The 23,396-nt window shown below is 39.6% G+C and overlaps 1 protein-coding gene across 3 annotated transcripts in view; it reads left to right on the top strand.

Moving 5' to 3' along the window:
* The window catches only part of UTRN (utrophin), a gene marked incomplete at its 3' end in the record, with an annotated part of 328,497 nt that overhangs the window by 46,939 nt on the left and 258,162 nt on the right, over window positions 1–23,396 (top strand). For all 3 annotated transcript variants that reach the window (XM_079970879.1, XM_079970880.1, XM_079970881.1), the window contains exons 4-15: window positions 6,525–6,617; window positions 7,363–7,440; window positions 8,322–8,414; window positions 9,098–9,270; window positions 10,806–10,921; window positions 11,581–11,738; window positions 14,272–14,475; window positions 15,984–16,165; window positions 16,691–16,841; window positions 17,576–17,695; window positions 18,148–18,249; window positions 21,907–22,014. In XM_079970879.1, coding sequence (XP_079827005.1) covers window positions 6,525–6,617; window positions 7,363–7,440; window positions 8,322–8,414; window positions 9,098–9,270; window positions 10,806–10,921; window positions 11,581–11,738; window positions 14,272–14,475; window positions 15,984–16,165; window positions 16,691–16,841; window positions 17,576–17,695; window positions 18,148–18,249; window positions 21,907–22,014 — 1,578 coding nt within the window. The remainder of the gene's footprint in view (window positions 1–6,524; window positions 6,618–7,362; window positions 7,441–8,321; window positions 8,415–9,097; window positions 9,271–10,805; window positions 10,922–11,580; window positions 11,739–14,271; window positions 14,476–15,983; window positions 16,166–16,690; window positions 16,842–17,575; window positions 17,696–18,147; window positions 18,250–21,906; window positions 22,015–23,396) is intronic.

The raw sequence follows: 23,396 nt of genomic DNA, 5'->3' as shown, positions 1-23,396 counted from the left end.
TATTATTTTTTCTTCTGTGTTTCTAACACTGAATTTTAAATTGTTGTAGCCCACCCTGGGACTTGTTGGGTGAAGGGCAGATAATACATTTACTACTACTACTGTTATATTGGGTTACAATGCATAGTTTTTTCAGATCATCCCTAACAAGCTAAACAATTACATCCGCAGAGTGATTTGTAATGTTATAAAGGTTGTCTGCCACCCCTAATCTCTGCTGAGTGGTAGCCAGATTCCAGGGGTTTCCAGATGGTTACCCAGGATTGTGTTTCCATTGGGAATCAAGGCACAGCCGAGACTGTGATGTCTTTAAGAAATATGGTTTATTTTACACATATTTACACCGGAAGCTTTCAATGGAGGGAGTGCAGAGTTTAGAGGCTTTCACATCTCAAGGGGGGCATGTTCTCCACAGCAGTACAGCATTGAATTCCAAGATGTCTCTGATTCAGCCTGCCTTCAGCCAGCACGACAAGATGGTTTTGACCTTCAGCTCTCACATGAAGGTCTACCTTTGTCCTGCTTCTCCTTCCCAGAAAACCCCTTGCCAAGCAGCTTCTCCCCCTTCCCACACTATTCCATGCCTAGCTTTAAAAGGTGACAATTTACCTTTGTGACACAGTGCCCACATTGCCTTGGCAACCTCCCCCCTATTCCCTGTGGAGTCTTTTGTCTTGTAGATGGGTTAATGGTCGGCAATCATCTCCCTTTGCCCCTATGTCTGGCTGGCAGAAAAACAAGCTCCGCCTGACAGTTCTGATTAAACCCAGCACCAAAGATTCTATAGGAGGAAATCTGGCACCAAGGGATCTGGGGCATCCCTGTTCCCCCACTAACCAGTCTTCCCCAACCTGGTTCCCTCCAAATGCTTCGGACTACAGTTCCCATCAACCTCCTCCAAGCTAGCACAGCTATAGTTTGAAGCATCTGAAGGGCACCAGGTTGGAGAAGTCTGCCTTATGGTGCCGTTTCTTGCATTCCCACTGTGAAGAGGCATTGTACAACAACAGCAGCAGAATTGTCGAGCTAATATCCTTTCAAAAAAACAAAAACAAAAACAAATTGTGACGCATGATTAAATTCATTCATATGCCAGGAGTCATAGTTCTGTCCATAGCAGTATCCGGAGAATTTGATGTTGTCATATTATAATTAGATTCTGCTTGCAATATCCTGAATGCATTAAAATGGATTTTGAAGATTGCCTTTCTGTATGCTCTGTCACAATTTGACTTTATGAAAACATTCAGTGAACATGTGTTCTGATCGAGTACAACTGCCAATTTCTGAGCATTATAAGCTGCTGAAGAATTGTAGTTATTCTAGAACAGTCCAAAGAGCTCACTTTTTACTTTCTTGTTTGACTGTTTCCTGCTTCACAAAATTATATTGGGTTACATTTTAGAATTGAAAAGTTGTATTTCCCAACAGGGAAGAGAGGCAGGAAAGCAAATAGGCATTTTAATCAGCTGATTGGTGGCTTCTTTCGAAAGCCATTTGCTGCAGAACTACTTCCTGCCAATGAAGCATCTGTGTCTACAAAGGAAACATGCTCCATTAGCAGCAAGCATTTTTAATTCTGATTGCTTCCTGCTGCAAATAGAGTTTCCTCCCCTGCAGCGATTTGATTGATGATAAAGTGGCATAGAAATATAATCATTCAAATGAATCGCAAAGTGGCTTACAAACAATAACAATAACAATAGCATAATACAGGGGTCAAGAACCTTTTTCAGCCATCGGCCGGTCCACCATCTCTCAGATCATGGGGTGGGCTGGATTATACTGTATTTTGAAAAAATATATATGAATGAATTCCGATGCCCCACAAATAATCCAGAGATGCATTTTAAATGAAAGCACACATTCTACTCATGTAAAAACACCAGGCAAGCCCCACAAATAACCCAGAGATGCATTTTAAATAAAAGGACATATTCTACTCATGTGAAAACATGCTGATTCCTGGACTGTCCGCAGGCTGGATAGAGTAGGTGATTGGGCTGGATCCGGCTCATGGACCTTAGGTTGCCTACCCCTGGCATAATAGAACATCACAGAGCACAAATAATATAGAACAATTAAAAAATCACCAGGAAAACAATAACAATCAACAAAACAACTGTAATATTTTTGTGGCATAAAATTTAATTTAATATATGGAAGTCAGCACTGGGATCATTAGGATATTGTTGATAGGTAAAGGTAAAGGTACCCCTGCCCGTACGGGCCAGTCTTGACAGACTCTGGGGTTGTGCACCCATCTCACTTAAGAGGCCAGGGGCCAGCGCTGTCCGGAGACACTTCCGGGTCACGTGGCCAGCATGACATCGCTGCTCTGGCGAGCCAGAGCCGCACACGGAAACGCCGTTTACCTTCCCGCTGGTAAGCGGTCCCTATTTATCTACTTGCACCCGGAGGTGCTTTCGAACTGCTAGGTTGGCAGGCGCTGGGACCGAGCAGCGGGAGCGCACCCCGCCGCAGGGATTCGAACCGCCGACCTTTCGATCGGCAAGTCCTAGGCGCTGAGGCTTTAACCCACAGCACCACCTGATAAAAAGGTAAAGGTAAAGGTACCCCTGCCCGTACGGGCCAGTCTTGACAGACTCTGGGGTTGTGCGCCCATCTCACTCAAGAGGCCAGGGGCCAGCGCTGTCCGGAGACACTTCCGGGTCACGTGGCCAGCGTGACATCGCTGCTCTGGCCAGAGCCAGAGCCAGAGCCGCACACGGAAACGCCGTTTACCTTCCCGCTGGTAAGCGGACCCTATTTATCTACTTGCACCCGAAGGTGCTTTCGAACTGCTAGGTTGGCAGGCGCTGGGACCGAGCAGCGGGAGTGCACCCCGCCACAGGGATTCGAACCGCCGACCTTTCGATCGGCAAGCCCTAGGCGCTGAGGCTTTAACCCACAGCGCCACCTGCGTCCCTCGCACCACCTGATAGAGAAGTACAAATAAGTAAGAATGAGTGTATGTGTGTGTGTGTGTGATGATGATGATTTATGTCACTTTTATAAAATTATAGATGTGAACCATGAGGATTTTATTAAAACATTATAATTTAGTTACTGGATGCTTTAATTGCTTTTCATTGTTAATCGTGCATTCATTGTTCACCTTCTGAATGTATACATTAAAGGAAAATAGGATTATGTTGTAATTTTTATATAAAACAAAGTAATCAGGGAAATTGGTGACATCTCTAGCAGTTTTATAGACATCATAATAGCATAATTACTTCACAAGTCGCTTGGACCTCAGTTGTATGTATATTTCAATAGTTTTTGTGCATTGTAGAATACCTGCTTCTTTGTATCATCAGCTACATTGAAAGTTGCTTTGGTAGTTTTGCTGCTGTTACATTTTTTATAGGAAGAAAATTGATTGTAGGTTTGTTCTCATAAAAATCAAGTATTTGTTGAGCTAAGTAATCAAGTTATAACTATTTTGGTGCAGAAGACAAAACCATCCTGCCATAAGGAACAAAAGACAATAATTTGCAGTTCAGTGAACCACATCTGTATGATAACTACTTTATATATATTCAAAATGTCTCTCTTCATTAATGACTCTATTCAGTGCTGTGGCCAGGATCAATGAACACATACTTCATTAAGGTTTCATGTGCCATCAAATGCCTAGGCAGTGTTTCTCAAGCTAGGGTCAGCAGCTGTTGTTAGACTACAACTCCCATCCTCCCTAGCTAGCAGGACCAGTGGCCAGGGATGATGAGAGCTATAGTCTAACAGGAACTGGGTACCCAAATTTGAGAAACACTTGTTTAAAGTGTCTTTTGACGGCAGAGTTATTAAAAAAATTGACGCACGGCACATTGTCTTTTGCATCTGCTTCCGTTTCATGGCTTTGCAACTCTCTCCACCCCCCCTTAAATGTGAGATCAGTATAAAAGAGGAATGTGGACTAATTTAACTTATATAATTATATAGAAGTGATTCAGCAAGACCAGGAGAAAGAGACAGTGGAAGAAATTTAAAGACTATCTTAATAAATATTATAAAATTAATGAAGGTTAGAATTGACATGGGTTTAAAAACTATGTGGTTTTCAGGGGTGTTGATTATGGAAAAAGAATAAAATTATTAAAAAATATGAGAAGTAAGGGAAGGGATTTGCTGATTAGATAATGAAATTGGAATACAGAAGGGGGTGTGAGGAGGTCGGGGAAATTAGGTTTAAGAAAATTAGGATGGAAATTATACTTGTTTATTTTTGTTTTTTGTTTGTGTATGTTTTTATTGTTAAATTTTAATAAATATCATTTAAAAAAAAAAAATAGAAGTGATTCAGCAAAGCAAATGCCTATAAAGGAATTGCATATACTTTCTAGCATCAATACAAATAGAAAAAACACAAGTTCTCTTTTATTACATAAATATATTTCTGAATAAAGTTGGTGCTCTAAATTTAGATACTGGAAAAAATATGCTCAGTTTCATTTACTGAAATTCTTCCGACCCTGCAGAGTGACCTTTCTGCTTTGTGAATGGTTCCCACAGCAAATTCCCATGACTTGGGGGCATGATATGGAAAAATCTTGGTCCAAATACGAAAGTAAATAATACTTATTATGCAAGATGAACCAGAAATTTGTTTTCTGTCCTTATACTAAGACTGTTCCTTGAACTTGCTGCTAAATTAGTGTTACATAGAAACTTGCAAGCTTGTTTCTCTGTGGTAGAAAGATCATATAACAATATGTGGAATGGGAGAAGTGAGAAGGAATTCCTACAGCACAGAACTGCTGAAATAAGCCAATGCTTCCCTTTTTTTTTCATGTGCCCCTAGTAAGCTCAGCTTTAAGGAGCTGGATGTGCTTCAAATGTACTGTATCTTGCCTTGCCACTTGCCCTGCCTTCTTATGGACCACGACTCTGTCAGCTGTGTGTTTTTTCTCATTTTGTGGATGCAGCCCATACAGTGGTACCTCGGGTTACAGACGCTTCAGGTTACAGACTCTGCTAACCCAGAAGTAGTACCTCTGGTTAAGAACTTTACTTCAGGATGAGAACAGAAATCGCGCAGTTGCAGGGCAGCGGCAGCGGGAGGCCCCATTAGTTAAAGTGGTACCTCAGGTTAAGAACAGTTTCAGGTTAAGAACGGACCTCCAGAATGAATTAAGTTCTTAACCCAAGGTACCACTGTAATTGTATGTTTAAAGAATGACTTTGGGTTCCTACTAGTTTATGACTATTATCTTCACACCTTAATCCTAAACATTTCTTTCTCCGCTTCCAGCAGGGCTGTGAAAACTGTGTCCCCCCTGCCCCCCAAGACTCCAGTTTCCATTAGTCCTACCTAGCCAAGCAGAGTCAGTGATCAGGGATGATAGCTGTTTTAATCCAATAACATTTGGAGCAGGGTGGTCCAACACATGGCACCCTCGAGGCTTTTTGTGCACTGCCCCCCCTCTGCAGCCCTTGTACTGCCTTCCCAAAGCCAGGTAAGCAAGGCGGTGGGCCAGATTGTTCACACGTATAAGTGCCCGTGATTTCCAGCGTCTGCATCTGCGCAGACACAATTTTTGGGGTTGGCGTCTGCGCAGGCGTGATTTCCGGCACCGCGGAAGTGAGCCCCTGCACCGGTTTAGTGGGCTGCTCAGTTTGGGGGCGGCTTGTGAGCCAGTTAAACGACCCCTCTGGGCCGCTTGTGACCCATGGGCCTTAGGTTGCCTACCCTGTCCTAGAGTTTTCCAGTCTCCTTCCCAAAGCCTATCTGGGGCTTTCCCAGCTTCGGGAAGGAGGTGGGAGGGCTCTAGGATTCTGCCGGAGTCTTGTTTCTTCTTCCCAAAGCCCCGTTCCTTGGTTATCTTGCTTTGGGAAGGCAATATGAGGCGGCATCAAATTTTGGCCTCTCTCTCTTGCCCCCTCACCCCATCCGACAAGTAGTGTGTGGCCTATGGGTTCTGTGTTGAAATATTATTGAAGCCCACTTGGTATGAAAAGTTGGACCGCCCTAATCTAGAGGGTCACAGGTTTCCCATCCCTGGTTTACACTGCCAGCGTTAAAAGTGTTTTGAGGTGTGGTAGCATTTACAGGTATATTTTAGGCACATTTCCCTGCAAGACTTACAGACAGTATAGCAAGGCTTAGTAGGCTTTCTCTGTGCGTTTCTGACAACCGTAAGTGGTGAAAAATTTGGAATCTACTCTTCCAGGTGAAAATTATTGCAGGATAATTTCATAGCAGATCAAGACTGTGAAGACAATGGATGATAGTTGCTTTAAATAGATTGTTGGGAGGTTATGTAGTGGTTGCCACCTTGGTGGCACTTTGGACTATATAAATAATTTCACTGAGAAATCTGGAAGCTTGAACATATGCAGAGAGAACAAAATTTGAGACAAAATTGGTCAGATTGTGGCTACATCTTATATTTGTGTCATTTTATTCTTTGTGTGTGTGTGTAGAACTAAATATTAAGCATGATGGGAACTAAGATACCTACAAACTTCCCTTTTTTGGATCATTTTACAATGATTGTAAAATGTATCTTGTTTTATAGTGTGGAAAACCGCCAATAAAGGATATGTTCACAGATCTCCGAGATGGGAGGAGGCTTTTGGACCTTTTAGAAGGACTGACAGGAAATCCATTGGTAAGCAAAGCATTCTTCCAACATGAAGAAAATGAACTTCAAATGTTGCGTGTATAGTTAGAGTGGCATCATTCACTTATTTAGAATACTTTGCAGGCCTTTGCCTATAGTTTATGAATAAGCACACTCAAAGTCAATGTGTTTATGTTCTTTGCATCAGTTTGAACTTGCATGTGGTTCTTGGATTTCTAGTTCTTGCAGTTGTAATAAATTTAAATATGTGATGGCAACATTTTTTAATCTAATCAGCTATGCTGAACAATGAATGCACCTTTCCTCTGATGTATTTCCACTGCATTTTTTTTCCCAGTAGAAGAATGTGCATAACAGAATTAGCCCCTAGCTTAAGTTAGATAATTTCTTCCCTTCATACCTGAATTGGGAGAGAAGGAAAAGAGAAGGGGAATGTATGTGAGCCTGAAGCTTGCTACAATGTCTGTAGTTTCAATTGTTACATGTGAATGCAACCAGTGTACGCCTAATTCAGTTGTCTTCTATTAAAAACAGTTGGTTCAAGCTGCCATAAGCAATGTTTATCATGCAGAATTATAATTACATAGCTTGGCTAAAATAAATGGATATACATTTTGCTAGATTTAATACATGTATTCAGAATGTATTCAGAAATTCTGTTTGGTTTTTCTTGATCTTCTGGAGAGTATTATTTGTTAAATATCATACAATGAAAGGAAAATTTGTGATCTTAGTTCTCCTCTTATAACTGAAAATTGTTTGTTATTTGAAGCTGAAAGAACGTGGATCCACAAGAGTCCATGCCTTGAATAATGTCAACAAAGTACTTCAAGTTTTACATCAGAACAATGTAAGTTTCTAAAATAAATGTTTGCTTAGAAGTTCAGTGCCCTTGAATGGTCAGTGCCCCCGAAACAGGAGAAGAGAAGGTAACTATGAATTAAAATTAGTTAACTACCAATTAGACTGCAGCCTGAAAAGTCTTGTTGGTGACAGGGTGGGGTTGCGGAGATGAATTTCATAAAATTCAACTTGCTTACAACTTGGTTCCCATAGTGGTTTATACTTTGCAGATGAGAATGTGTAATGATACTTCACTTATAATTAGAAGATAATTTCTCCCCCAAGAAGTGAACTTGTATTTCTTGTTCCTGAATGCCTTTGGGCATCATTGATGGATAGAATGCTAACTTATTTTGAGGGGCTGAGTCAAATTATAATTTTGACTTGTTATCAATAGTTATCAAGTCTCCTGAACTGCATCAGAAAAAACTATCTTTTAAAAATAACAACGGAAAGCTAAAAAGTGATTGCACAATTAAGAATGTTGTCTACTTTTGTACTGTTTATACATATAAAGGTTTGGATCTGAATTTAATGCCCTTCCTTCCTTTACATTTCCCCCAAAATCTGCTTCTGGAATTGGGGGAAGCCTTTCCCTAGAGGCTGTTGCTTTTGGCCACCAGATAAATATTTCGTTGCCACTGATGACGATCTCTAGGGACAACTTGATTGGGGCGAGGCATTTTAATTTCACACTTGAATATAAAAATGTGCATATCTCCTAGAATTTGTACATTTAATGACTGCTTCTGCACTTGTACATTCTAGAAGTGGGATTAAATCATCCCGTTATATAGCTTATACTATTTCTTTGCAAAAATGGCTAGGCTAAAGAAGTGAATTGTGTTGACTGGAATAAAAGCAATGATATTTGCATGTGTGTTCCAGGTGGAGCTGGTGAACATAGGAGGGACGGACATTGTTGATGGAAATCACAAACTGACTCTTGGCTTGTTATGGAGTATAATTTTGCACTGGCAGGTGAGTGACCTTGATGCCTTATGTCAGTCCTTGCAAGTGAATTAATAATTAGCAATGGAACACATCTGCAGTTTTTCTTTTGCTGCAACCCTCTCATGCCATCTATCCAACCAGTCCCACCAATCCTGAGACCCCAGGGACAGGGGAAACGACTTGAAAAGTAGCTCTCTTCTAATAGTAAGAAACCATTTGACAAAACCTTGTGCTATTCACCAGCATGCATGCATGCATGCACACACACACACACACACACACACAAGGAGTAGGCTGTGGTGTTCTTGGATCTCCTTAGCTGGCCAAGAAGCTGGTAAAATGGGTTCCAATAGTTAGGGAAAGTACTAGCTGAGTATTGTTAACATCTGTATCATCAGCTTAAGGGGCACTAGTGCAAGTTTTGTATTGGCATTGGAAGCAATGGGGGAGGGATAAAAGAAAGAGGTCAGGTCCAGGGAGCCTGCAATATAAAGTCTGGAAATGAAAAGAGTTGGGGACAGATGGGAAGGATGAATATGAACAAATACAATTACATATGCTTCTTTCATGTGGCCGATTGTGACTCACTGTCCTTTATGCTAATGCTGTGATCCATAGGTTTTGGAAATCTTGTTTTCAGAGGCTCTGTGTACTCTTGGGCAGTTGTTTTGTGTATATGTACTTGAAAGGCTTTTTGCGCTTTCTATCAGGTTAAAGATGTCATGAAAGATATAATGTCAGACTTGCAGCAAACAAATAGTGAAAAGATCCTCCTGAGCTGGGTGCGACAGTCTACTAGGCCTTACAGTGAGGTCAACGTTTTGAACTTCACCACAAGCTGGGCAGATGGGCTTGCTTTCAACGCTGTGATCCACAGGCACAAGTAGGTAGCTCCTTGTCAAATGCTGCAGTTCGAAGGAAATAAGTGCCTGCAGTTTCTTTGTCCTGGGGTGGGTAAGGAAATTTAATGCTAAGTGATGCATTTTTATTTTTTTTAAAAAATGGCAGTAACAAATGACAATAGAAGAAAACTGCCAATACAACATTTTCCTAAAGAGCACAAAGCTTACACTCAGTTCTCAATAAGGTAAAAAAAAATACTTGGAATTGTTTTAATGCCCACTTTGGCATATGTTAGCTGGAAAGAAAGCTGAGTGCCTTTTTTAATGTTGAGGTTACTATGTTTGAGTGATGAGCAACAGTCAAAGCCAGTAATGTATGTTCTTTGTTTTTGCTTTTTAAAAACACACAAGGGAAAGTAAGAAAACATTTAGTTTTTTGGTTTTTTTTAAAAAAGAAATCTCAGCTCAATACTAATACTTCCATCTTGTGCCTTCTCACTATTTATTCATAGATGCATATATTATGAAATGAATAAAGGTCATTTATTTTCCACTTTGCAGCTTAAGACTGCAATATTGTTCCACTGAAAACCATGGAACTGTTGAAATAAATTTCAAGGTTCATTTTGTTGGGGTGAAGATGTATGGTGAGGGCCACCACTACCAAAAGATAATAATAACTAAGTATCATTAAAACAATGGAACCAGTTAGTCACAATTAATTTAAGTCCCATTGTAATGGGATTCAGTCACAAGTAATTTAGTCATGTAAGGTCATATTGGCCCAGTTTATATATTAATGCTAAGATAACCATGGCTTAGCATGAATGCATGTGTTCCTGGAGATGAGATTGTGGATATTTACTCTTTGTCTGGGCCTGCTACAAGCTAAACCATGGTTTGGCTTAGTGCATTGTCCAAATGGTCTTGTTGGTTCTCATTCCACTCAAATCATGAGTGGTAAGCAAAGTTTGCTCTTGGTTTTCAGCTCACAATTTGTCTGGAAGAGATAAAACATGAGAACAGGAACAGGTGACATACTAAGCCAGTCCATGGCTTACTTAGCTCACAGCAACAGAATGATCAGAAAAAGAGCAAAGTGACTGGAGTATCCTCTTTGGGAGCCTATGTGCTTGCAGCAGGCCATGTTTTAGCTTAGTACTACATGTAAACTCAACTAAATATTCAGCACTTTTGAAAACAGCAAGTTGTTCAAAGAATTAATTGAGGGCTGCCTTGCCTTGCATTAGCAGCACACCTGCATGCTGCCTAAAATATACCCAACGATTGAGTCTGATTTCTTTAGCATGATTATTGGGATCAATAAGTAGGTTGAATGTAAGTTCTGTCCGTATGATTGAAAGTGAACTAAATTCCGGGGACCTTGAAATGTTAGTTTCCTTCCGGAGAAATAAGTAACCATATCCATCAGCATATGCACAGATCTTTCTCTTGTATGTGGTATTTGACATAATGGACGCATGGTACATATAACCGCTTGATTCAAGTGTTGAATGAATAAGCAAGTTGTCTTCCTTTTTTTCTTCCCTTATTTTGTTTTCTCTTTTGATTTTAGGCCCGAGCTCTTTAGCTGGGATAAAGTAACTAAAATGGCTCCAGTTGACAGACTAGAACATGCCTTCAACATAGCCAAAAATCGCCTGGGGATAGAAAAATTGTTAGATCCTGAAGGTAGAAGATGATTCTTTGCAACTGAGTACACTTATGTCTGGATGATGGTTTTTTTAAATTTGATTATATGTTTATGCATTTAAGATGACTGTAATGGGTTATAATTGGCTAACTTCTGTTTAGAGTAAACCCACTGAAATTAATGTGCCTTAAGTTAGTCATGTCCATTAATTTCAGCGGGTCTGCTTTGGGTAGGACTACAGTGGAATGCAATCCAATACTGAATATGAAAAAAAGAAGAGTGTTGCTGCAAAGACTTCAGTATTTCTATATTGTTTACTTAGCCTACATTTATTAATTTGCTTAGGCAATTTATAACCTGCTCTTCACAAAAATCAATCCCAGACCAGAATACAACATGAAAAGGAGCAATACATAATAAAATAAAACAAAATAAAAAATTAATTTCAGTCAATCTGCCAGTAGTCTTGTGTTTAATATATCTATATAATGAGAGTGAAGTGACAGAATTTAGTACTGATGGTTTTCAGCTTGGTGGATAGTGTCCTATACATGTGTTGCTGATTCATTTCTGCAATCTCTCTGCCCACCCTCCGCAAACCCTGAACTCAACATACGACAGCCTTATGGCTCTGGACATGGTTTTCAGCTTGAAAACCTGCAAGAATATCCAGTAAACATATCATTTCTGTTTTTAGATGTTGCTGTACAGCTTCCTGATAAAAAGTCCATTATCATGTACTTGACATCCTTGTTTGAGGTCCTCCCTCAGCAAGTTACCATGGAAGATATTCGAGAAGTGGAGACTCTTCCAAGGAAATATAAAAAGGAATGTGAAGAAGGGGACATACAGATGGTGTGTGCTAATGTTTTCCCAATTCTTTTTTAGTTTAATGTCATATGACATTTAATGTTGCCTCCCAGGTAGCTCCTGTGTCTTTTGTCCTTTTCACAGTCAATTGAAAAGTACTCATACAAACTTGTACGGTCAGTAGGTTCTGGCTTCTGTCATGCAGTGCAAAAATACATAGCTTTCTTCCATTCTTCTTTCATATCATCCAATGATCTTCCTTTGCTTCTTTTTTCTGATGTTACTTTATCGGCCTCACATTCATATTTTCTCTTTTCCAGTACAACTCCTTGTCCTCTCAATATACTTTTCTCTTAAAAAATAAAAAATCTGTTGCTATATCAACCCAGCTTCTATGCTATGTATTTAGAATTCTCTGTTTTCTAGTTCTCTTACTTTTCCCTTTATATCTTGGTCTTTAAAATCCCCTGACTCTTTTCTTTTATGCATTTCTTTCCCTTTTTAATATAAAGTTCTGGAGCACATTGCTCTATGACAATGTGTTGGATCTAGAGTTTGTGGGAGCTGAACTCTGATCCCGGGATGCTCTCACTGGGAGTGGGAGAAGATGCAGTTTTAACTGATTCCCTGTTACCCTTTACTTCCCAAAGATCTACTCTGGAAGGTGTGGGGGAGTGGTTTTTGAACAGTGTGTGAGGTAGCATAGGAGGCTGCAAGGAGAAGCGGGAAATAAGCAAAAATCACTTCCTCCCTTTCTCTAGTGCAGCGGTTCTCAACCTGTAGGTCCCCAGATGTTGTTTGACTACAAATCCCATCATACCTGAGCTCTGGCCTTGCTAGCTTGGGGTGATGGGAGTTGTAGTCCAACAACATCTGGGGACCCACAGGTTGAGAAAGGCTGTTCTAGTGGAAGCTTCCATTGCTTTCAGATGCTTCCATTTGCGTAAGAACAATTCTTCAGCCAACTCAGGGGTCTATCTTTCCCTTTTTACCAAGTCTGTTTTTGATTCTTTTCAATCTGGGCTTCAGTCTCTTCATTAAATAGAGGCTTCTCTGACTATATTTCTGAGTTTGGATCAAAATGGTAGGGTCATTTCTTTCACCATTTGGAAATGACTTTAGCTAAGCCTAAGATGGTTCCTTTTCCCTTGCAGTGCTATCTGACCAGAATGCCCTTCCAGTTGATTCTTCCTCTGTTTGTATCTTTAGTTGGGTTGGTTTGGGTAAAAGGATCTGCTTAACTCTTCCCATCCCAGCTGTTTCCCCCCCTTCAAAATCATGCCTGCTCTCCTGCTGTTTTTCTCCCTGAGAGATAAAATATCTCCTGTTATCTTCTAACATTTGAAGAGAAAGGTCTCTTTCATTCACCTCTTGTGGTCTTTCAGTCAGCATAAAGCTACTATTACCTGAAAATAGAAAGCTCTTGGTGGGAGAAGGGGAAAGATTATGTAACTTCATATATAATGTGTAGTTCTGTCCTTGTTTTAAGTGTCAAGCCACCATAACATTTTTTAATTCTATTAGACTTTTGCTCTAGTCAATGATTGTTCCTTTCAAGAGGCAATACTGCTGAATGTTTTTATGACATAACTCTTGTAACACATAGAATCATAAGACAAAGTGTAAACTTTGAATACCACCAGTTAACATCTTACCTCTTGATAGGCTAGTTGTAGAAAGTGTGCAGAGGTTACTATTTTAAGTTTTATATACTTGAATGTATTTTGTGAAGCACTTGTCAGAAATCCTAGCTTAATGCTTGTAACAGGTTTGGTGCCACATATTGCACTTAGGCATCCGGTAATTGAACTTGTGACTTAAGTTCGTACTTGAAAAGGACAGGATATTTTTACAACTGAAATCTCTTTAGACAGAAGTGCTGATAAGACTTCTAAAGTACTTTAATCATGTGTTGGGGTTCCACAATTTTTTCTAGGATTTTTTTTTAATAGAAGAAAGACCTATGACTTTAATTTTTATACACGACTGCATTGTAATGAAAACCTTCTCTAAAGTAAAAATATTAACATCACAGTAAACAATTTATATATGGTTAATGTGCTTGATGAAAGCCGTTTTCATTTTTTAAATATCAATGTGAGGGTGTATGTCTGTGTGTGGAGTCGTCATGTTGTAGGCTTTTGGAGGTAAGATAACGGAATTTTAGCAACTTCTGTGCACGTATAGAAATATTTTATCTAAGTCACTGTGTAAATGCATTTGTAAAATGAACGTCATTGAGAGCAAAACTCAATCATGTCAGCTAGTAAACCTAGATCATTCAAATGGTTTTTTGGTAAAATATCAACTCTAATCTTAATTTCTGCCATTTATTTCATTAACATTGAATCTGTTATTGATAACCATGCCCTGCATACCTTGAACCAGATACCTTGGATTTCCTGCGCTGCAGGGTAAAAACCTAATCTTGCACACACACAAGATTCTGATACATACATTCCCAACCCCCACTCCAGCCCTTTATGTGGTGGTAACGTCTCTGTTAAATAAGCATTTGTGTTATTATAAAAACAGCTTTCAAGAAGTGGCTCTTGAGTTTGTTTTTTCTGCTCTGTAGAGTGAAACAGCAGAAGATGACTATGGAGGTTCAAGAGCAGAAACTCCCAGCACTGTGACTGAAGTTGATATGGACTTGGACAGCTACCAAGTAGCTCTGGAAGAAGTTCTCACATGGCTGCTCTCTGCCGAGGATACATTCCAAGAACAGGAAGTCATATCTGATGATGTTGAGGAAGTCAAGCAACAATTTGCTATGCACGAAGTGGGTGTTAAATAAGGTTTCTATGAGAGTTGCAGTATGTAGTTGGTTGATCAATATTATCCCTTGATTAGGCAGCAGTAGATCATTTTCATAACTATAGTTGTCATGCACATGTTACCCACCAAGTTCATAAAGCTCCTCCTTCTGCTGCCTGGGAATGCAGAAAAGGGGATTAAGGGGATGGTTGTCAAGTGCCTGATGGGCCATGCATACATAGTTTGTGGGCTGTGTTCAGCCTGATAGGTCACAGGTTCTGTAGATAGTTGCAGAAGAACTTGTTCAATTTCTTGTTCAATTTCTCTTCGGTAATATAAATGTTATTAAAGTTCGTGGGCTACTTAGACGTTGGAAGTTACAGGGAATTTTTTGTTGGTTTCTTTTGGTTCTTTTCCTGAAAAATATTTTTGATGGAGAAATCATTTGCTTATGGAATAGCAACATTATTTTTTTAATATAATATTTTGAGAGAGACCGGGATTTTCCATAGATTGTGAAGTGGTTGCAAATGGCTCATGCCTTGGGACTTCTTTTATAATTTTTTTATTGATATATACCTCTGTTGTGGGTTTAAGATTACACCCAGATATATATAGGTAGTTGTTTGGTATGTTTGCAGTTACAGTGTGTACTAGCACCTGGAAAGGTAAAGGTAAAGGGACCCCTCACCATTAGGTCCAGTCGTGACCGACTCTGGGGTTGTGGTGCTCATCTCACTTTATTGGCTGAGGGAGCCGGCGTACAGCTTCTGGGTCATGTGGCCAGCATGACTAAGCCACTTCTGGTGAACCAGAGCAGCACACAGAAACGCCATTTACCTTCCTGCTGGAGCGGTACCTATTTATCTACTTGCACTTTGACGTGCTTTTGAACTGCTAGGTTGGCAGGAGCAGGGACCGAGCAACGGGAGCTCACCACATTACGGGGATTCGAACTGCCAACCTTCTGATTGGCAAGTCCTAGGCTCTGTGGTTTAACCCACAGTGCTACCCGTGTCCCTCAGTACCTGGAAACAGAGCTACTTTAAAGAAAATGCAAGCATGGAAAAGCTAATAATAGAATCACAGAATTGTAGAGTTGTAGAGGACCCTGAGGATCATCTAGTCCAACCCCCTGCAGTGGAGGAATATGCAGCTCTTCCGCACATAGTTCGAACCTGCAACCTTGGCATTATCAGTCCTATGTGATTAATGTTGCATATTGTTGGCTCCCCGTTCCAAAGCATTTCAGGCTGTCATAGAAGAAGCATGAACCTGAGGTTCCCACACTAATGGAAAACTAATCACACTGTTAATTTGATTATTTTATTTCTTTTTTTAGCTTCCTGATGAGGAGAGAAACACCTTAGCATCTTTTTTTTTGCTTGTTTCTTTATTGATCCTAGCCTTTGCTGTGGTGTTCCAATTTCCAAGTTGCTGTTTATTAAAAGTCTTGTAAATTCCATGCAGTTATTAAAATTATCCATGGCGAGAGATCAGATTGATCTGACTTGTTTAATCTTTTTTCCCTAGGCTTTTATGATGGAGTTGACAGCACACCAGAGCAGTGTGGGTAGTGTGCTGCAGGCTGGCAATCAATTGCTAGCCCAGGGCAATCTTTCAGAGGAGGAGGAAAGTGAAATCCAGGAACAAATGTCGTTGCTGAATTCCAGATGGGAGGCTCTCAGAGTAGACAGTATGGATCGGCAGTCCCAGTGAGTGACACCCTGAACACGCACAGACTAGTTTCCAGTTCCAATGGTACACGTTAAGTGTCAACCCCTCCGACCCAACCCCTTGCGGACTGAACAGTTTTTAGAATAAACTTAATGCATCGCAACACTAAATTCAGCCTGGAAGCACATCTAAATGAGCTCAGGAGAAAGGAAATAAGGTAGTGAATAGTTTTGCGCCCAAGACACTAACATGAACACAGAACTAAACTCTGGATCTTTGTATGAAAATGTAGTATTTCAGATTCTGTGTTCAATACAGGCTTATGTGTTGCTTTAAAACATAGTTCCTTATAAATGTGACTAGATTTTCAGGCCCAGTTTCCAAACGTGTTGCTTTTCTTTTGACCAACTCATGTAGGCTGCAATCTTTTGAGTACTTACTTATGAGTAAGACTTAAGGAACACAGTGGGACTCACTTCTGAGGATTGCACTGTTACTTTAACATCAAATCTCCTCTTTAAAGTGACATTAAAAATAATTCCTTGTGTTTTTGACATGATCAGCCTCCATGATGTATTGATGGAGCTACAGAAGAAACAACTGCAGCAGCTGTCCGACTGGTTGACTGTTACAGAAGGACGCATTCAAAAGATGGAATCTCAGTGCTTCGCTGAAGACTTGGAGTCCTTTCAACAGCAGATGGATGAACATAAAGTATTTTTACCCCTTACTGTAATAAGCATGATAGAGTGAAAAAATAGTCTGCAACAGCTCAGATTTCCTGGTTGCCTTTGGATGGAATTGTTAATATAGAAACTCATCTTTTAAAATAGGATTTAGACCTTCATGTGTACTGTGGCATTGTGCCATGTATAGTAAAGTTCAGGAACTGTATTTTTTTGGAAGTACATTTTACTTCTTGGCTTCCTTGAAACTTTGTGTAGCCATTAAAACTTCTGGATAGAACTTACGGGATTTTTCATATGACTGATCTTGTGTAATATTACTCAGTAGTTCTGGGGAATGTGTGGATCTTCCTTTTGACACAGTGCTTTTTCTGAGGAGAGGTGTATTTTTAAGCACCCAAAAGTGTTGCCACAGAGGAAATGTTGTTCTTCCTGCCACCCACTCTTCAATGTGGTCCAGAGCACCAAGCTAGCATTTTCATGTGACTAGACATAGAAAATGAGTGTGGGGATCTTCACTTGCAAGAAGTGACTTAATGAGCACATATGCAAGATAAGGTTGCACTGGTGAAAATAATTTTGTTACTATACATATTGTGTGGGATATGGTCAGAAGCAGCAGAGGCTGTTTAGAGTGGTTGTGGCTAAACAGTCGTGGCTCATTAGGAAAATATTTGCTTAAACAAAAATCAAGCAGGTGGCACTAGCAAAACAATACAGTGTTATGTCTGGTCTTCATAACAATTTAATCAATGCTTTCAGGGGCTACAAAATGATCTTGAAGCAGAGCAGGTTAAAGTAAACTCATTGACTCACATGGTGGTCATTGTTGATGAAAACAGTGGTGAAAGTGCTACAGCTATCCTAGAAGATCAATTGCAGGTGAGTGGATGTCTTGATTTAATAATTCTCTGCATGGGAAAAATGTGGAACATTTTCCAGCCAAAGGGCCACATCTCCTTCTGGGGGCCCACATGCCAGTGGTGGGCAGGGCAAACCTAGATGGAGCAATGAATATGAATCTTACCTTTATACTGTAGGCTTCTTTCTACACACATTGACCCGATGCTCTCTGTCCTCTAGGCAAGCAAGCAACATTTATTTATTAGACTTATTAGATGCTTGTCACCTGAAAGTCTTCAAGCAACTTATGTTAAAGAAAAATATGTGCATATACAATACATAATGCCAAAGGAAGAAAAGGGCTGGAGCCCCATTGTGCAGGGCTTCTGCTGCTGGGACTCATTAGCTAAATCCCACCCTATATGTTTGTATTTTCTATCTGCTTTCAAAGGGGAATGCATGGTTTCAGAAATTTCTTTAATTGTCTGCAGGTGCTTGGTGAACGATGGACAGCAGTTTGTCGCTGGACTGAGGAGCGGTGGCTCAAACTACAAGAGCTCAATATCTTATGGCAGGAGCTATTGGAAGAGCAGGTAAAACTTACTTATTTTTAAAAAGAGTAAATCAGCTTTCTGAACTTGCTTGTATTCCTACCCTAAGGTATTCATTCGATTTGTTATGGACTAGTCTGTTACGAGTGTATATTGCTGACAGAACCTGAGGTGAAGCTGAAATATTTTGGAAGATTCAGAACTGGAAAAAAGCAATACCTTTTCATCAGCACATAGTTAAACTTTGGAATTCACTACCATAAAATGTAACAAAGGTCACCAACTTGAAAAGTTTTGAAAGGCAATTAGACAAATTCAAACTCTTATCAGTTGCTAGGAAACATGAGTGGGGAGAATGCTGTTGCATTCATGTCTTGCTTGCAGGCTTCCCATAAGTATCTGGTTGGCCGCTTTGAGATCAGAAAGGTGTGCATAAATAGGCCTTTGGACTCTTCTTATATTTTAATGTAATTTTTATGTAATTATTTATAAGGCCATGTTATGATTGAGACAGTTATGGAGAAAGAGAGTTAGGCTATGGTACAAGTTTTCAGGAACACCCTTAATCTCAGGTAAAAGTGTTTTAAAATAAATTGTGTTTCTTTAGTTCAAACTGCTTTTTTAGAGGGGGGAAACTTGTTACATAAAATTAAATACTAAAATTGTACTCTTTCAGTTCTTCAGATATAGATCTCAAGCCAGTTGTCAGCTGCCATTATGAGTGGTGCAATAAAAAATGCACCATCAGGGATACTTGGGCCCAAGTTGCTACAATTTTTATTTGTATCTGGGCATGGGCTCCTTGACTTTTGCAGTACAGCATTACATTGTTTGTGGATGTGCTTAAATAAAATTTGCTATTGGGGGAAAGCATGTTTGTTTCATTTAAGATCCCCCTCCCCCAAAACTATAGATACAGGTCCCTCCTGCGTGTGAACTTTAAGTATAATGCATTAGGAAGGATTTATAAGCTCATGGTGCAACAACCTTCATTGCTAAACCTCGCTGCTTTGTTTGCTGTCAGTAACTAGTCATCTACATTATGGCTGAGAGATGGGGAGCAATTTGCCTACTTGTATCCCAGAGTATAAATCAAGCTAATATATATAAACAGTATCCAGTATGTTACAAACAGTATGTTTTACGACCAGTGACAAATTTAACTAAAGGGAAGTAGCTGAGCATTATTAATTTTAGTAGACTGGGGCTGAGTAATCACTGTATCCATATGATTGTGGCCTCTTCTCTGCATGCAGTTGGCCCTGTTATGGATCACATTTGGATCAAATTGCTAAAATAATCAGATTAAATTAATCCCATTTGAGATTAATATAATAGGATAAAATAGCAGAAGTAATCCTCTACTGTTGTGCCTCTTTCTATCTAGAGAGGTGGTCTTATAGATTTCAAAGGCTAGTGTGTGTATTACCAATCATAGAGGACTGGGTGAGTCAGTGTTGGTTGCAGAAGGCAGGTTTTGCCCTTGCCATTATTGTATCCACAAGAGCAGTATTCTAAATCCCAACTGAAATGAACACAAATCCTTCACTTGTATAAAAGAAAATTAAAGGTCAAGGGACACCATTAGTGACACCATCACCTCTGGTTAACTCAGATTGCCTGCATAGTCTTATCTTGAGTCCTGTTTCTTTCATTGCATTTCTGCCCTGTTATTTCCCCTTAATTACCAGCTTTTCCAGTTTATGCAAGCTATTTATAAAAACAACAACATGCAGGTAAATTGCTTCACTGTATACACCAACAGTGTTGTGTAGATCTTTTAAAATGATTTGTTAGTGGTGAAAAAATAATTGAAACAACTCATTGGCTGAGGTTTTCTAGTTGAATGGATGAACAGCAAAGCGATACCTTAGGATGTATAGTGCCCTTAATGTTTTTGGGGAGGTAGATTGTAAAGTCAGCAAATGTTAAATCATTCGGGAAAATTATCTTCAAACACTGCCACTTAACTTCTTTACTCAGTGATAATTATAGCCTTTCTGGGTTTTTTTTAAAAGGAAATGTATTTTGGCAGCTGTTAGCAAAGCTCAGTTGTTCATATTTATAAGTCTGATAGACTCTCCAAGTGCCCCTATTTTCCAGGGACGTCCTTGATTTAGAGAAGCTGTCCAGGTTTCTGATTTGATCCTGGAATGTTCCACTTTTCCTTAGGATGTCCCTATTTTCATTGGAGAAATGTTGGAGGGTATGGAGTTATCTGACCCCTGAGCCATCTGAAGGCAATCCTGTATAGGGAAGTTTGTTTAATGTTTAATGTTTTATTATGTTTTTATATATGTTGGAATCTGCCCAGAGTGGCTAGGGTCACCCAGTAAGACGTGTGGGGTAGAAATAGTAAAATTATCAATATGGAATGGGGCGTCCCTATTTTCATCAGAGAAATGTTGGAGGGTATGGTCTGTGTCAATTCAGTATAAAATATTCTGTCTGAAGAAACTTGTGTGATTTTTCACAAGAATGCAAAAAGTTGTGTCTTAGTTCCTTTCTGTAACTGAGTGTAGCTCTTACTAGGATTACTAATACTAGCTCTTTCTATGATCTTGGAGTATTTTGAAATAGTCCAGTCCCAATAAAGAACACTAATAGATATGTTTGATGGATTACTTACTTCAATGATTGGAGTGGGAGGCTTAGTTTCTGCCTTGGTTCTTTAAGGACAAAATTTGTTGCTTGCTGAGTAGATCGAATAGGACAGCTATGGCCCTTTGAGTTGGTTCTTGGTTTGCAGAGCTAAATATTGTCTGCTAAACATGCCATTGTAGAAGTGAGAAAAAATATCTGCTATGGATACTAAAAACTTACAAAATAATCTTCCTGGGTAGATTTAATTAATTTTGAGTCTATGTACTAATTTGGTACTGATTTGTGAAATCATGAGCTTACAGATGTTGCATTTGTCTGGATTTAACTTGGGTCTCATATTAGTTTACAAAGCAATGGACTTATAGGCTATATTCAGTTTTAAGATACTCCACAAAAGAATGCTCTTGTAAGTAGAATGACACTTGTTCTGTCAAAAAAAATGGAAGATGGCATTTTACCTAGTTGTGGGGTTTTTTTGAACGAATGAGAACAAGACAGGTGTGCCAACCAATAAGAAGAAGACAAAGTGCTGGTGTAATGCCAAAGTAGTGTTGCAATGAAGATGATTAACAAAATATAGCCTCAAATGGCTCAGAACTGCAGTACCTCAAGGACCGTCTCTCTCCGTATGAACCTAGCCAGACCCTGAGATCATCATCTGAGACCTTATTTTGTGTGCCTCTTCCATGGAAGGTCTGGAGGGTGGCAACATGAGAACAAGGCTTTTCTGCAGTGGCTCCCCATCTGTGGAATGCTCTCCCCGGGGAGGTTTGGCTGGTACCTTCATTATACACCTTTAGGCACCAGGCAAAAAAGTTCTTCAACCAGGCCTTTGGCTGATTAACATCTTAAATATCTTACAACCCTTTTAAATGTCTTTGTGGGAGGGAGAGGGGGTTATTGGTCCCCCCCTTTTGTTACTGTTTTCATCATGTCTTTTGTGTTTTTATATTGTATTTTTATGTGGTGAATTGCCCTGAGATCTATGGATGAAGGGCGGTATACAAATTTAATAAATAAAAACAAAATGCAGGAGAATTGTGTAAATATTCTCTTGGTGTTGTTGTTTTTTAAAATGTGTTGTCTCTTGTGCAGTGTTTGTTGAAAGCCTGGCTAATTGAGAAAGAAGATAGTTTAAACCAGGTGCAAACAAGCAACTTCAAAGATCAAAAAGAGCTTGGTGTGAATGTTCGAAAGCTGGCAGTGAGTATTACTTGGTTTGCATTTGAAAATAGCATCATAACCTTAAATGTTTCATCCTGTTCTACTCCCTATTGTCAATTGGGCATTTTCTCTGCAGTGCTAGAGTATCATCCTTGTTTCATCCTAGTGCTAATTTCATGGTCTACCAAGTTTTCAAATTACTTTCCAAAGACATAGGTTAATACTTGTGGGTTTCACTTGTAGCTGAAGAATGCAGTGTGAAAATCACAACATGCTATTTTGTGAAAAGCATGTGACTGTTCAGTTCATGCAAATTTGCTAGAGAGTGTACAAATTGAAAGTGGCGCTTATTGAAAAGCAAGTATGAAGGCAGTAGTCCAAGACAAATTCTTGTGGATACTGTTGTTTCACCATCAGATTCTCAAAGGAGATATGAGAATGAAGCATCTGACACTAGAATGCCTGAATTACAAAGAATTAAATTTGCAAAGATATTTAAAAATCTGTGTTACATTATTTGCATTACACAACAGAACCAGCAATACAATAGAATTAAGAGGCATAAAACCACTCAACCAGCTGAAAGTAACATAACTTAAAATTCCTGGGCAAATAGAAAATGTTTTAATCTGGTTCTAAAGAACATACATTGTTGGTGCCAATAGTACCTCTGTCTACAGCTGAGGACATATGAGAAAAAAGCTCCTATCTTTTATACATACATGATGTGCTTCTCCTAAAGATGGAAAATGGAGGGCATCCTCTAATCTTAATGCATGGGCAAATTGATATGGGAGAAGGCCCTCCTTAAGACTATGTGATACAGCAGTCGATAAGTACCTAGTAATTCTGTTGCGGGAATGGAGAACTTGTGAGATGTTGCTCAACACCAACTCCTATCACCCCTGATTGTTGGCCATGCTGGCTTGAGCTGATGGGATATAGAGTGTAGTGACATTTGGAGGGCCACAGGTTCCTCAGCCCAATCTGTTGTATACACAAATAATGATCTTGAGCTTTCTTGGTTTTTGAAGCAGCCACAGCTTTCACTCAAGCAAGCAATTTCCCTTTTACTTCAAGGGGGAAAGTAAAAGGGAGACTGTGTAATATTGTTCTCAGTGATGAAGTAAATGGAGAAGCCCCTTGTCACGTGCGAAGCACCACAAATGCTTCAAAATTTCTGTGTATGCCTTAGGACTTCTGAATCTTGACAATAGCTTCATATGTGCATGCTACTCAAGGCTCTTCCCAGTTTTCAGTGAAACCAAAGCTTGTGTTTACAGAGTGTGAAGGGGCCAGTGGAAATGCACAGGGCTCCGTGATGCATCACATGCTGGTCACAACCCTGTCTATAATGCACAATTGGTATTAGCCGTAGTGTAAGGTTTTCAGTAGTGGGGACCGAAATGCTGACCAATCAG

Source organism: Podarcis cretensis, assembly GCF_951804945.1.
Source record: "Podarcis cretensis genome assembly, chromosome: 3".
Lineage (NCBI taxonomy): Eukaryota > Metazoa > Chordata > Lepidosauria > Squamata > Lacertidae > Podarcis > Podarcis cretensis.
Note: the sequence above shows the minus strand (reverse complement) of the source record. Positions and strands in the feature narration are given on the sequence as shown.